The sequence below is a fragment of the Serinus canaria genome, chromosome 2 (assembly GCF_022539315.1).
Source record: "Serinus canaria isolate serCan28SL12 chromosome 2, serCan2020, whole genome shotgun sequence".
Classification (NCBI taxonomy): domain Eukaryota; kingdom Metazoa; phylum Chordata; class Aves; order Passeriformes; family Fringillidae; genus Serinus; species Serinus canaria.
This window is the reverse complement of record NC_066315.1, coordinates 34,587,705-34,602,701: the sequence shown is the minus strand read 5'-3', so window position 1 is coordinate 34,602,701 and position 14,997 is coordinate 34,587,705. Positions and strand designations below refer to the sequence as shown.

Genomic DNA, 14,997 nt, shown 5'->3' with positions numbered 1-14,997 from the left:
GAGTGATTCCTGCACTGGGATTTACAAAGCCACCAGGATGATCTGGACCCATACCTCTAATTAAGTTGAATAAAAATTAGTGCTGATGACACTGCAATTTCTTTCACTTCTCCTCTGCAAAAGCTGTCCAGCATTCTTAGGTATATTAGGAGGTTTGGTTATTTCACTATTATAATTAGGAACATGTGCTCTACCAATTTATTACTTTTCTTTTCTGTTTATGTTTTCACTCTTTCACCTGACAGACAAACTTTTTTTTTAATTTTTATATTTTGCTGTTCATCCTAGTAAAGCTTACAAGTCAAAAACAACAGCCCACAGTCCTATGTGTTTCTGATACAGAAATAGTTTCTTTTCTCTTCTAAAGAAACATACAGGTTCTGTCAGGATTACAGGCACAGCCAAGCTACAAACATAACATTTAATTTAAATTTTATAAAACTACATATCGAGCAAGTGGCATACAGAAATTGTAAAAGAAAAAAACTTAATAGATTAAATTGAGAACTGTGTTTTTAAGTTCATTGCCAGTCTGTTTTTTATCCCCTCTTTCAGAGGCCATAAATTTCTGCAGGTAAAGATCAATGCCTTGCAAAATTCGATAGAAAGGCATCAGCTCCACAGAAAAGACCTGCTCTCACACAGGCTTCCAGTGGTTCAGTGGACACTATTTATCTTTCACTTCAGTAATCCATGCAGTATTGCACTTCCGAGTTCTAAAACCCCCAGTACTCTGGAATTGCAAAACCCAGCTGTATAGAGGCAGTATATTAAGGCAAAGGCACCGCCAACAGCTCCAACTCCATAATACTTTCAGCCTACTGAAGCACATGTTAATATGCTACACGTGTGACTCTGCATATTTTTGCCATATTTTTACCGTGTACACTAAGGAGCTATATGTTTCCTCCTCTTTCCTGTGCAATATATTTTAATATAAAATCAATGTGTGTTTTTGGTGGGCAGCATAAAAGTTTTACCTACTCGGCTGTGAATCTAAGAAGAAAGCAGTATTGATTTAGATGTTCACTCATTCATTTACTAGAGCAGTTTTAAGGCATTAGGTGATAACCTAATTGAGAGGCATACTGTGAGGGAAACTGAGATTGCTGTGATAAATTAAAACAGTTCTGGGATGTCATCTACAATACCTTAATACTTGATGGAATGTTCTCCTGAAAAAAATTAAACCAGGAAGCAAGCACCTTGGGTGGCAGAGTGTGGCTTTCCATAAATGCCAGGTGATACAAGGTGATTAAAATACATATTGGTTATTATAGAAACATTACTTTAATGCCACACATATTCTATATTTGTGTGTAGATCTGCTTGTAAATCAGAAAATGTATATATTTATCAGACTGGCCTCCATTTCCCACTATAAACCAATTATGAAACAATCAAGGGTGTGAACCTTTTGCCATCTATCAGCTTTCTTTAAAAAACCTGGCATCACACAGCATCCCTACCGATATTATTTATTCACAGGCATTTTACAGAGGCAAGTTAAGCCACATGTATCACCAAATCGTGTTATGACTGCTGCATGCCAAACTGGGCTTACATTGCTCAGGTCCATACTGCCATGAGGCCAGAAGGATCTGGTCTCACATCTGGGTCTCACATTTAGAGGAGCCTGTTCCACATTTTCTCACGTGAGCCTCCCAAAAGTGCTGATACTCCCTTGGATTTGGGCACCTGGTGAATCAGGCCCAAAGTCCCCTGGACATCTCCAGTTACTTCAGTCATTAGCTACAAGCATCTTAGATGACTCTGTCTCGTGTTTGACACACCCATTCTTCTCGGGGTGGGCCAGCCAAAGACAGCATGAGCAACGCTGAATGCACCAGCAGTAACAGCATTAGCAGAATCCAGGGAAATCTGAAGTTCTTTCCTAATGCAGGACACAGTCTGATAAGGTACTAGGCATCCTCACTTTTAACTAAGTCACCAGAGTATGTGAAGTATCATGCTTAAAGCATGAGGAAAAGTGAAAACGTCAACAATAAGAACAAATATCCCTGTAACACAGATGATTCTGATTTAAAATCCATGAATTTGCATGTAGGAAATAATTTTGCTCTGAATATTTCCTGTACTTTTTTCTACTTTGTATTCAGGCAGAGTATTGATAATAGATTCATATTCCTCAAAGCAGTGGCTAAATGAAGAGGCATTTTACATTGCATGTGTGCTCATACAGAAATAAAACATAAAATTAGAATGTAGAAATATAAAATATTTTTAAAACTACAAACCTGCATTTGAAAATAGGAAAAGTCCTGGAACTCTGAGTTATACCTCTTAAGAGTTAATGTGTGCAGATTTTTTTTTTTACCCTTGAAAGAGTGGCAGAAGTAAAGGCTCTGCTTGTTCGCTACACCACATTTTGGAACTGATAGCAATTTCTTCAAACATTAAAATGCCTTCATACATTGGATTTAGGGACAAAACCTGCTTACTCAGATTAAAATGTAATTTGTATTAATATACAGTTTCAGTTATTAAAGCACAGAATTCTCACCATATGCACCAATAATTTAATCTTGTTCTTAAGTAGCCTCACACTACCAGTAAAAAAGAGGCAGGGGGTGTGGGGAGAGAGTAAACTACAGAACCTTTAGTCCCCAAAACAGATGCCAGTTTTGGATTTATTCAGCCAAGGAGTATTTAGCTTGGCTCAGCTACACTTGCATTGAAAAAACACTCGCCTATTCCAAAAAGTTTTTAACAAGCTCTGCTGCAGATGCTGTTGCCATTTGGCATGTCACCGTCACTGTGTGGTACAGCAGAGAGAACTCTCGACCACAGGTTTTCCTTGGCTGGGGGAGCCAGCATTTTTGGCTATCCTTCTTCTTCTGGCCAAATGGCTGCATGTTTACAGAATGTGGTTTAAGAAAGAGTGTTAACAGAGGTTGGGTTAACAGCCTAACCCAGACCAACAGTGAGGCAAAGGCATGACCTACCCAACCTAAGAAAACAGAGGTAAAATAAACTCCTATATGTTGTTGCTCTTAACCTAGAGTCTCCTGTATGCACAAATAGATATTTTTCTTTGCTTCAGGATGGATGACAACAACTTCAAAAGCTGCAGCAGTCATGAAAAGTAGAAATATATAAAAATATGTGGTAGCTTAATCTTTGTCGGCTTGATTTCATTCTCTCACTTATGACAATTTTGCCTTGGCAAAGTGCCACTGAAAGAAGTTCAATGAAGTTACTCCTGTTTTTCACTATGATGAGACATATTGAGAGGATAAAAGCCCTACAGAGTTAAAACTAAAAGCTTCTGTCTTCATATTTCCATTAGACAGTGGCAAATGGCAATTCTGAAACTTAAAATCCAAAGTTTTTCTACACCGATAACTTGATTCCAAGGATATTAGTCCCAAATACCTCCACAAGAGTGCATATAAAGCTGGGGAAAACTTTGTCCATGTCCACCTGTAGTTTAGTTTAAGAACATTAATCCTATATCAGTACGTATGCCTGAGAAGACTTGACATTTTTAGATGTGGAACAACTTCAAAAAACAATTTTGTTTTTTGTTATGACATTTGACTCATATAAATAAATGACATTTGTCCAAATTGTGACACTTCTTTTTGATGGGAACACCTTTGTTGTGTTCCAGAAAAAGAAAATATCCCAGTTATAGATAGATGGATAGATAGATAGATAGATAGATAGATAGATAGATAGATAGATAGATAGATAGATGATAGATAGGTAGATAGATAGATAGATAGATAGATAGATAGATAGATAGATAGATAGATAGATAGATAGATAGATAGATAATTATTTGGTATGCTTCTCTGACACACTGTGTTCTGATCTGAAAAAAGCAAGGACTATGTACACTCTGCAGCACACACTTTATACTGCACTCTTTATTAACTGACAATTTTCTTTAGATCAAGTTGTAGAGCACAGACACCATTATAGAAACAACCAGACTATTTGCTTAAGTTCTACTGACCTGCACCAAAAATCCCATTTAGCACAGTATGGATCAGATAGTTCATCCTTCAGTTCCCTCTCACCGAGAGATCAGTTAGGACTAAGAGCAACTTGAAAGTTCATGGACACAAAGGCAATTTACTGCAGCATATTAAAAAAGAGTATAACATATGACTAAGAATGAAGTAAGCAGTGTCTGGCTACGTCCCCCCCCCCGCCACCACTGTCTGGGTAACTGGTATGCAACTGCAAAATGAGAAAATACAGTAATTTTTTAAAATTTTCTTTTTACCATTTTGGCTTCTGAATGCATTGGGGGAACTTGAGGTGAAGCACACGGATTATTGAGGTTCGGCCCTTGCATCCCCATGATGTTGGAGTTCATTGACATTTGTCGCTCCATCTTTTAAAAGAAACAAAAAAAAAAAGCTTTGAAAACATCTGGAGACATTTGCAAGAATTTACTCTCGTTTTCTATTTAAATGGACTCAGCTTTATTTCTTCAAGTCATGACTGGGAAAATAACAATCTGTGTCATGAATTGAATATGTGTATGCACGTAGGCGTGTGTTTCATCAGAATCGGCCCTGAAAACTCACAGCCAATTATAAAGAAAGGGTTTCTTTAATAAACAAATGTAGCAGCCACCCAGGTTTGGGCTTTTTTGTAATGATTTTCTCCCTCTCAGTATAACAACACTCAGAGTTAAGTGGTTTTAAAAGCATCACTGTATAAAATTGTAGCTTCCCCTCCCGGTGCAGCCCAACACAGCTTGTTAAAAGCATAAATAAAAATCTGCAATCTCAAGCATATGGAAAACAAGTTGGCTGATTTTCCTTCACTTGGACTGCTCAGCTGGGAAGAGTTTTCCACATGTCTTGTAAGGGAAGCTTTCATGCACTGCTGAGATCACAAAAAACAAAGCAAAACTTCTCCTGGCTGTTCAGAGTCCTTTCTGCAAGCTAGTCTTATTAGGCTGGGAGAGAGTGATACAAACAAAACCTAATGGCAGTAAATCCTCTATAAAATAATTTCCTGGAGGGTATTCCCCAAAAAAAGACAAGACCTGCACATTGCTAGGCCTTGTAAGGGGTGATAAAACAGGGTTATGGTGCTGCTTCCAGAGAGAGCTGAGCACCCATCTTGCTTTGGCTCTCACAAAAAAGATACCTTTGAGTCCTTCTGAGCAATCCAAGCAGGGGAGCTATTTTTTTGTGCCCCGTGGTGAGGAATTGCCTCCCACCCTCTGTGATGCCTGCAAGAATGGGTGCTGGGCTTTGGGGAAATGTGAATACCCTCTGTCCCCTGGCAGAGAAAATCTGCCAAGGCTCCCTTTCCCTTTCTCCATGGGGGTAGGAGCAGCTCCCAGTGCCATCCTGCAGCCCTTTCAGGAGTGCTGTGGGGCAGGAGGAGCAGCCAGTGCTGACAGGGTCTGTATTACCTCCAGGCTTGTCTCTCTGGGGCTCACAGCCAGAGCACATCTGCTCCTCTGCAAGTAAAGCTGCCCAAAGGGCTCCCCAGCAGCAGACTGAAGCCATTGAACTTACACTGCTGCTGGATGTTCATTGCATTTTGGGTGTCTTGGGAATTATGCCAGGAAAAAACTTCCCACAATGACATGGGGTTTTTTTTGGTTAAACTTCCTGATCAATATTCCAGGAGATCCTTATTGACAAGTTAATAATTAATAACTTGTTCATGATTGCTCAAACAGCAGCCAAACCTGAATCTTTGTATCTCTGTGGAGTGTTCCCCTTGATCCAACAAAGCCAGAACAAACAGTGCTTTTCTCCCTCCCATGGTCAATTGCTCTCTAGTTTGTCTTGCAAACTGAACACAGTGAAATGAAGCAAAAACTTCTCCTTTCTCCATCCCCTCTTCCTCATGTCATCCTTGCTTTTCTCCACCCCTAACCTGCCCAAATGTCTTCTACTGAAAAGGTTAAAAGGTTAAAATAATTTAAAATTTGAAGTTACAGTTGTAAAGCAGCCTCTTGGTTTCCATAAGATGGGAAATATTCCTATGCCTCCAGAAATGATGAAAGATGAGCAGCGATTGTTACCTAGTTCTCAATAAGTGCAAGTTAACAGGCCAGAAAAACAAATCACATTTCTTTCTTGCTAAGTGGTTATCTCTCACACAAGAGGATCAGAGTTCACTGACATAACTTATGCACATTGCTTTTCCAGGTTTTTTCTGAATTCAGAAAAATCTTTTTCTTCCATCACAGACATACTGATCTCACCTACATGAACAAGAATCACAAATTGTAGTCTCATGTAAACTGCTTCCAATCACTCTCACACTAATTAGCTTGCCATTAACTTAATCTGAAATACTCTAGTCTAAGGTGAAGCACCAAAGTCCAGCTTCCTTATTACACTAGGTTTTTACAAAACCCAGAAGACTTTCACCTCTGCTTAGATTGAATCAAACACAGCACAACTTTCCACCCTGCAAAACAAGCCAAATAAGAAAACTTACAGGCATGAGTACAGCAGAAGATCCTGGCATGGTAGGGTTGGGCAGGGTGCCAGGCATAGAGGCAGGCATGGGCTGTCTTTGTCGGTTGTGTAGGTGCAGTAGTGAAGACAGAGAACCTGGGACAGGCCTAGAAGAAAGGAAAAGAAAAGAAAAGAAAAGAAAGTTGTCATGGGCTGTGGAGACCAAAACAAGTCTTACCCTGCCAGCCACTGGTAGGCAAAGGCAGCTCCAGACAAGCAGGCACAGATAAACCAATCCAGGATTTGTCCTTTCCTGCATAAATCAGTGGAACATAAAGTTTTCAAGAAGAGGATGAATCACCTTCCTTATTCTTTTTATCAGTTAAAGCTCCAGCATAGTTCATCTCATGTAACATGAATGTAAACCTATCAGCTGGTCTCAGTCTGAGCACCTCTGCACAGCATAGTGGCTAGAAAAAGAGGGTACAAAAAAGATTTTCTACAGACAAACCAGAAAAATCTGCTGGCATTAGTGCACTGCTGTAAGTTTACCCTCAGGAACAAAAATATTTGGATGATAGCTTCACAAACTATGACAGAAAATTAACCACTCAAATTAATTTTGAAATTGTATCACCTGTAAATAAGCTGCTCTAAAATGAGTATTTCAAATCACTCTTGATAACCTCCCCAAGAAAATCTACCAAGTCTTTGTTCCAAAACAATATTACTAATTTTACCATTTAGCAAACCACCAGGACACAAAAAAATGTGGAGGGAAAAAAAGTAGAAATAAAATTAGGAAAATTACATTCAGATTAAGGAGTTTATGAAAGCAAAACACATGGACTACAGAAAAGCAGAGTGAATTATTTTGGCAAATGGGGTTCAAAAGATTTAGAAGGATTTTTTTAAGTATAGCACAGGGAAAACTGCAGAAACTGTGAGAAAGCAGGCCCACTCACAAAGAAGAATCATAAAATTAATGGATTAAACAATGCTGTGACTGCACTTTGAAAAAAGTCTTTAAGAATGAGACCTTGGGAATTATGTTAGCAGTTTTTTGTTGTTTTGGGGTTTTTTTAATTTTGAAGAAAGTGAGAGTTGCTTGCAGTTTCGGGTGAGTGCAATTTGCTACCTTTTCAAGCTTCCAAAAACCTTGAAAATAAAGTTTTCACACACTGTGCCTCAACAAACACTGAGAGTACAAGTAGGTGTGTTAAATTCTCAGAGAACATGATGCTTTTCTGTGTAGGACATGGTTTAGGCTGTTTGTTAGGAAGGAGAGTTGCCCCTGAAGGTACGAGACAGACTGGAGAAGAGAGTGCATAATCTGGGAGCTTGAAGAGCCTCTGCAGGGGCTATCATGGTAAAGGTCTAAAATGTTTAGAGTTTCTATACATCACAGTTGATTTAAAGCCTTGGCAGAAGCATCCTTTGCTTCAGTGATCAATCCACAGCTAGCCATAAAAGCCTCAAAATTGGGCTGAGCTGGTCAAGGGAAGCAGAGCAATAACCCTAGAGGAGCAAGAGGTAGGACTATCCACCTTGGCCTGAGCTGTGTCACACCAAATGATGGGGTTTTGCCTCTCCAATTGCAAGTGGTACTGGAAGCCATGAATACATGCAACCCTCCTCTAACTTTAGCTGCCACTTCCAGCTATCCTGCAAAAAGCCCAAAGGCTGTGAGCAATGGGATTCACAGTTTGGAGGACACCACAGCCAGGGTCCCAAACTGTAGGTCCCCATCTGATGGCAAAACCACCTTCTTCTGACAAACATGTCTCCTTCTCTTTTACCAAGACTTCAAACCACCTAATCCCCTTTTCTTTAAAACTCCCCCATATTTCCTGTCCTTGGACTTGCAATCCTTCAACCCTCATGTCTTCAACCCTCTTCACCTAGAAACATTTCTGTCCCAACAAATTCCACCTCAAAATCCTTGCCCTGACAATTCCCTCATACTAAGACACTCAGCTCCTCCCACCCTTCTGCCCTCAGTTGCCCTCTTTTAGCAGCTGCACACAACTGAACCCATCCTTTTGTCTTGGTTCTCTGTGGAGAGAAAAAGCCTGTGTTTTGAAGGATGTTTTAAAAATCCTCCCAGACACATACAGTACTTATTCAGAAGGGGAAGAAAGAAGCCCAAAAATAACAACAAATGTATCTCAGATACAAGGCGTTCTTCCTATTCCTCCCTTGTTATCTGCTGATGGAGGAATGTGATGTACTTACATCTTCATATCACCTTAAAAAAACTCAAGACAGCATTTTCCAAATGTGTGGTGTAATCCTGAGAGAGAGTGCAGTAAGTTCTATAGGGAGCATGAATGAATTTCTGGGATATGCAGCTCTACAGTCACCTTAGCTCATGGGTTGAGCCTGGGGTGCCACAGAGGTGGCATAAGTGGAATGGATGCAGTGCAGGAAAAAGGAGCTCAGAAAATATACTCAAAGTTCACAGACCCTGACCCATTCTCCTGTCCACTTAAACTCAGCTGCTCTGTGTATCAGCACTCATTCACACATGAGGACTTGACAGATCAATAGGACAGGGTCAAAATAGTGTGAAAAGCAGATTCAGTGCTCTTTTGAGAAGAAAAATGTGAGGGGATATCGGGTTGAAAGTGAGGAGGAGATCTCAGTTTGGTTTTTAGAGGCTTTGGTGACCCCGGCAAGCAGGATCCACTTCCCACTGGCCCATCCTCACCAGAACCACCACCCTGCAGAGCAGGTGACAAACTCAAACAGGTCTTCTCTACCTCATGCTTTAAAGTCCGTGTGCCAGACGGAAGGGCTGGAGCCCCACGCTGGGGATTTGAGGGGCAGAACAGAGTGCGCTGCAACCCCCGCTGGGGAGGTCCATGGGGCTTCCTCCCAGACAGTGGCTGGGGGGAGTGGGCAGGAAAGGAGAAAGCACTGGTGCACTCTCCTGCCTGGCCTGGAATGAGACTGAGGTGTGCACCCACCTGCCCACTCTGCAGCCCTCTGAGTCCACCAGCTCAGATGTGTGGGAGCTTAGATCTATGGATGAGAATCTAAGGGAACTGCACTGGCCAGAGCCACGCATTCAATAGAAATACCTCTTGAGTTTTCAGTGGGGTCAAAGTAAAACAAGCAGTGTGAAAAGAGGCCCCCCCCTACATTTATCCATTCTGAGAGTGCCCTACATACAGACCCTTTGTACAATTCACCAGTTTCCTAATAAGCTTAGGTGTTAGGCTGTTTGACAGAAACTTATTTTGGCCTAACCTATACAATTTGCACAAGTGATTCTCAAGGGACTGCATGGTTTGGATTTTGCTTATATGCTCCAGAGCCAAAAAAATTTCCAAAATTGCCTTAATGAGTTTAGTAATATGGGGCATGGGCAAAAGGGAATTATTGGTATTTATTAAAATGGCAAAGAAGCTTCCTTGCTGTCCTCAGTTTTACCTTTAACACTGCTTCATTTTAGGGGAAAGCACATACTTTACACTTTGCTAGAAGGAAAAAAAAAATCTTCAGTTCTTCAGATATTTTTTCTTACTACATTCCTGCTAGTCTGTTCCCAAGTCTGCTTTTTAAAAGAGGTGCAGAGCAGTCAGACAAGACTTGCACTTCAAAACCGAGCCTCTTTTTTGAAAAGTCTGCAGTGGTCCTACCATCCTAAAAGTGCTGCATAATGCACTCCAGATTCCCCTCTCCCATATCAGGGAAACAGACATCGGCCAGTACCCTTGGATACCTCCATTGCTCCTACACTGAACACAGGTCATGGATTTAGCACGTGCTCCTGCACACTCACTCTCACAGAGCTCAGGGAATATGTATGGCACAGAACCCTACAGGCTGAGGTACTCAATTTGTCTGACATCTCTTCCAAGGACAACAAAGTCTCTTTTGTTGTTGCTTTCTATCTGACAGGAACAAAAGTCAGTGAGAGTTTATAATTGTTATTTTTTGGTGGACATGTTGAATCTGCTCCTCTCTTTGTAAATGCTCAGGACGTACTGCCTGCAGACTGTCAATCAATATTGCTGACTGGGAGATTTTCATTCCTTGGCACCTGTGTTGCTAAATAAATAGGGCTGTTGGGCAAACAGCCCACAGATAAAGGACATATAAGATAGAGAACTGGCAGATGCTCAACCTCACTGAAAATCTGGCTATCTGTGAAATTTTTCCAAAATTTAGGAATTTTTACTGTGTTCCATCAGAAGCCTCCTGTTGAACATGATGGGGTCTCAGCCAGCATTTATACACTTTGGGTGTACATGGCCTGGACAGTCAGCATTACAGTGGCTTAGTAAAATACCACATGTTAGCCAAGCTGCTGTAACTGACCATGTGGCTCTTCTTCCTCTGCATGGTCGTGCTAACACCATGAGTCACTCTTATAAACATTTAAACAGATGGGTGGTACCCTGCTAAGCCATGGTGACTTGATCATGTTCCATCATATGACTCTACCCAATGATTAAAGATAACTCCTCTAATGCAATCAAATATCTAGGATATAAACTTCAGTGTCTGCCTCCTTGATTAATACCAAATACTCCGTCTGATATGATGCAATTGATGCCTGATGACTAAACACTACACTTGTCTATTAAAAGACTAGGCTTCCCTTAGCTTGAAGTCTTCAAGGACAATTTGGGCAGATGACAATTTGTTGCTGAGGTCTCATGAGAGTAGGTTCCTACTGACCTAGACCATTTGGGGCTATGTGCAAAAGGACTGATGCTATTTAAAGTATCACTGCAGAAGGTTTTCTACTCTGGTAAAGCACTCCAGGTCCGTGGGTCTTACCATGACCTCTCCCCTGCTCCGTACTCCCCTGCACGTAACATTCGTGAAAGGTCACCAAGAATACCTACATCACAACCCCGTTTGTTCCACTTCAGCTAGCTCTGGTGTGGAAAACGTTTAGCCAGAAGTACACCAAGTTGCACTGGAGTAAAGGAACTCATCTCTTGACCTTCCATAGCCTTCAGGCCCAGCCAGCTCACACCAGAGCAGCCCACAGGTTGTGCTGTGGGAATTTGCCATGTCAGCTCAGCACGGGCTGAGGGATTTCTGTACCACACTGCCCTTACACAACACACTTGATCAGACTTTCATCATTTTTATATATATATTATATATATATATATATATATATATATATATATATATATGTATAAACATGCATGTATCTACATATTTATTACAACAGTGAATAGAAGTCTCAGTTTAAAATAGTGAGGTGGGTGAGGTTCTGCCCCAAAAAGCTTGGAGATCAAGGAAAAAATGAGTGAGAGTGAGTAAAAGCAATAGGGAGACAGAGGTGAATAAGGCATCAATGATATCATTATGACCAATCTAATGAGGAGCAATCACTGCATGCCAGCAGCCTGGATCTTTTCAAGCAATGTCAGTATGTGCACGTGGTTTGGGTGGCCTTCAGGCTGAAGCCCCAAAGTAGCCTACCATACTGAGAATAAGCACAGCTGGCTGCAGTCTACCCTCTGAAAATCTCTTTGACAGCCAGGTACTGTCACAATTAAACTTTTCATTGCAGAAAATAAGTTTACTGGAGCATGTGTTTCCACAGACCAGCTGCAAACTGCTTTTACAGCAGCTTCTGCAGCCAGAGTACCTGGCCCAAGTGCTGTCCTGGACCTTCAATATTTGAATATTTCAGTCAGAGGCAAAGACATGGAGGGGATATTTCAGTCTGAGCAATGTGTTCTGACTGGAGGGGCTGCCTCATTTACTGCTTGTCTGCTGTTTTTTGATCCACACTGCTATTATTTAAACCTACCAGTCAAACTAGGGCTTTCCTCATTTGCTATCCACTATTTCCCACCCTCAAAGCAGGGCAGTTGTGTCTAGTTTCAATTTATCCATTTGTCATTCAGAGGAGGAAAGAAAAAATAAACACAAGGGAAAGCAACAGCGAAGCGTCAGACCAGTACTTGGAATACCTCACATAGTTGCAAGGGACCTCACCTGACCTGCTGTATCCCATGTTTAATGATGTTTTAATCACATCACCAGCAGACAGCCAAGCTTTCCAAGAAGTGGGAGGTTTGTGTCACCAGGATTTTTCAGGGAGCCAAACCATATTCAGGGGAAAAGAAAACTGGCACCTAGAATTCATGGCTCCCTGCCAACCTAGTAAAGATCCTTGTTTGTATTTCTCAGATAATTCAGACATCTGCATGATGTGGGCAGATTATTATTATCAGTAGCAGACATTTGTAGTGTGGTGGTGCCCAGAGGTCCCAGTTGGGACCGGGACTCCGTTGAGCCTGGCACTGTACAAACACAGATAAGAGACAATTCATACAGAGCGTGTTTATATTCTAGGGACACAAACCAGATGAAAAGTAGAAGAAGAAGATAGAACACACAAGCAAATAAATATGCTAAAGAATCGGAGACAATTTAGAGGCATGACTCTGGTTGCCTTTTTGTTTCTCTGTATGTGTTTTTATTTAACTGGTATGCTCAGAAATGACAGGACCGAGGAAGTTTGCAAGAGGAAGGGAGTAGCTAAGACTGAGACACAAGAAGGGCAACACTCTAGAGAGGGAAAATTGTGGCTCATAACTTAGAGGATTTGGGAAGCATCCAGACAAAGCTATGCTTTCTGTAGAGATTTTTTAATGAGGTGTGCATGTATCTTCATATATTTTTTACCTTTAGGTATTTTCCCAGTGTTGGACAAGAAGAGATTTCTGCCTGGGAAAGAGAAACCAGCTGATGGTAAAAACACTGGCAAAGTGAAAGTGATGCTTGACACTGTAATGAGAAACTGGAGGACTGAGATAAGGTTAAGCTTCAAAAAGTCTTAAAGACAAGAAGCTTGATTCAGAACTGAAGGGAAAGCCCATGTAAGTGTCTCAGAAGAGCTGGCACAATTAAGGTAACAAGTATACATCAGCACAGAGGAAGAAGGAATTCAGCAACAAGCATTACAAAAGGAGCAAGATACAGCATGCAGATATGAAATGATACAGAACAGAAGCCAAAAGCAACTAAAGAGGTGTTATTTCTCATGTCCCTCAATGTCACCTGGGGAGAAGCTGTTCATTGGAAACAAAGCAACTCCATGAGAAATGTATTCTTGTTCACTTGTTCTAATACACAAGGACAGAACACCCAAATGAAGGGAAAGAACAAGTAAAACAAACAAACATACAACCAAAAGAACCAGTCAGAGAATGGATATATATATATATCTATATATCCAGTAAAATACTATCATCCTGTGGAAAAATACCTTCAAAATGTGTTAAGAACTCTGTACTTTTCACCTGAGCTTGCAGGAGAAAAGCCCCACAAATCAGCAGCCCCATCATGTATTTAGTGGGCCAAAGCCTATTTAAAGTTTTAGTCAATGATAAATCTTGCCTTTAGAAACTCCAGTTCTGCTAATGCCACCTATATTTCCTGAACACATGTTTAAGGAACCTCTGCAGATTCAGCACAAGTACAAGGACCAGCAGGTCTTTGGAAGCCTCACAAAACCCATTAACATTTGCCTTTTGGCTCTTACAGGTCTTAGAAACTGCTGGTTTCAATCTTTCTTTCCCCCTAAATATTTCACTGGGTCTTATTGCATGACCCATTACAAGAAAAATAAGAAAAGCTAGAATGGTTTCTTAGACTATAACCTCCTTGGAGAGGTTTATGTTCTGTACAGTGTTATGCACACAGCTGGAACTCACAAATGATATGTGAAGGATAATGGCATAGTTAAAGCAAAACAAGGAAACACTGCAAAAGGCAGGTTCAAGGATTATAAAGAACTAGCCCATATAAAAACACATTCTTGCATTAAAATAAGAAAAAAAAGAAGTGGGATTAACCCAAAAAACTGCAACATAAATATGATTTGATCATAAAAGCAAGCAACAATGTCACACTGATTCCACTGCCACCACAGTCTCTCAGCTCAGACAGAACCAAGCTTAATTTTTCAGGTAAACAAATGACTTTGCAACCCTACAAATAAAGGTGTATCATTTTCCATTGAAAAAATAAGTAGCTATAACACACGAATACATGAAATGGCAGCTGATTTAAAAGCAGAGATAATAATAGCAATAAAGCTTACTCAAGCACTATTTCTCATAACCATTCTTTTTAAAATCCAGGCTTGAGGTTTGCTGACAAGTCACATCAAGAAAATTTGAAAATCTGAGGCTCATTGAGAAAAATATCAACAGGTTAAACAGCTGGAAAGAAACCTACACACAGCATCCAGATAAAGTGACAACTGAACACCGAGTAACCCTTCTGCCAGGTTTGGGCTATCTAAAGGTGCTGGAGCCCTCATTTGCTCAAGTGACTCCTTTCACACACATGTTACAGCAGTGCAAATGGATTTTACTTGACCTTCACAACTTTGCATCTGAAAGGGATAGTAGGTTGCAAAAAGGATGGAGAAAAAGCACTTTTTAAAAGAGTTTTACTCTTAAAGGGCTGAGAGAGTCTTCAGAGAGCTCTCACTGATTGCTCGCTACCAACTGATTCCTGTACTGGAAATGAGGTAAAACAAATGTCTCAAAATTTTCTTTCTGTTTACCATTATTATTTGGACCAGTGCAATTTAATAGAA

At 40.6% G+C, this 14,997-nt stretch overlaps 1 protein-coding gene across 8 annotated transcripts in view; it reads right to left on the bottom strand.

Moving 5' to 3' along the window:
* Positions 1-14,997, bottom strand: part of CREB5 (cAMP responsive element binding protein 5) — a 258,620-nt gene that overhangs the window by 68,001 nt on the left and 175,622 nt on the right. For all 8 annotated transcript variants that reach the window (XM_030237483.2, XM_030237479.2, XM_030237473.2 and 5 more), the window contains 2 exons: positions 6,448-6,574; positions 4,256-4,366 (listed from right to left, as the gene is read on the bottom strand). In XM_030237483.2, coding sequence (XP_030093343.1) covers positions 4,256-4,366; positions 6,448-6,574 — 238 coding nt within the window. The remainder of the gene's footprint in view (positions 1-4,255; positions 4,367-6,447; positions 6,575-14,997) is intronic.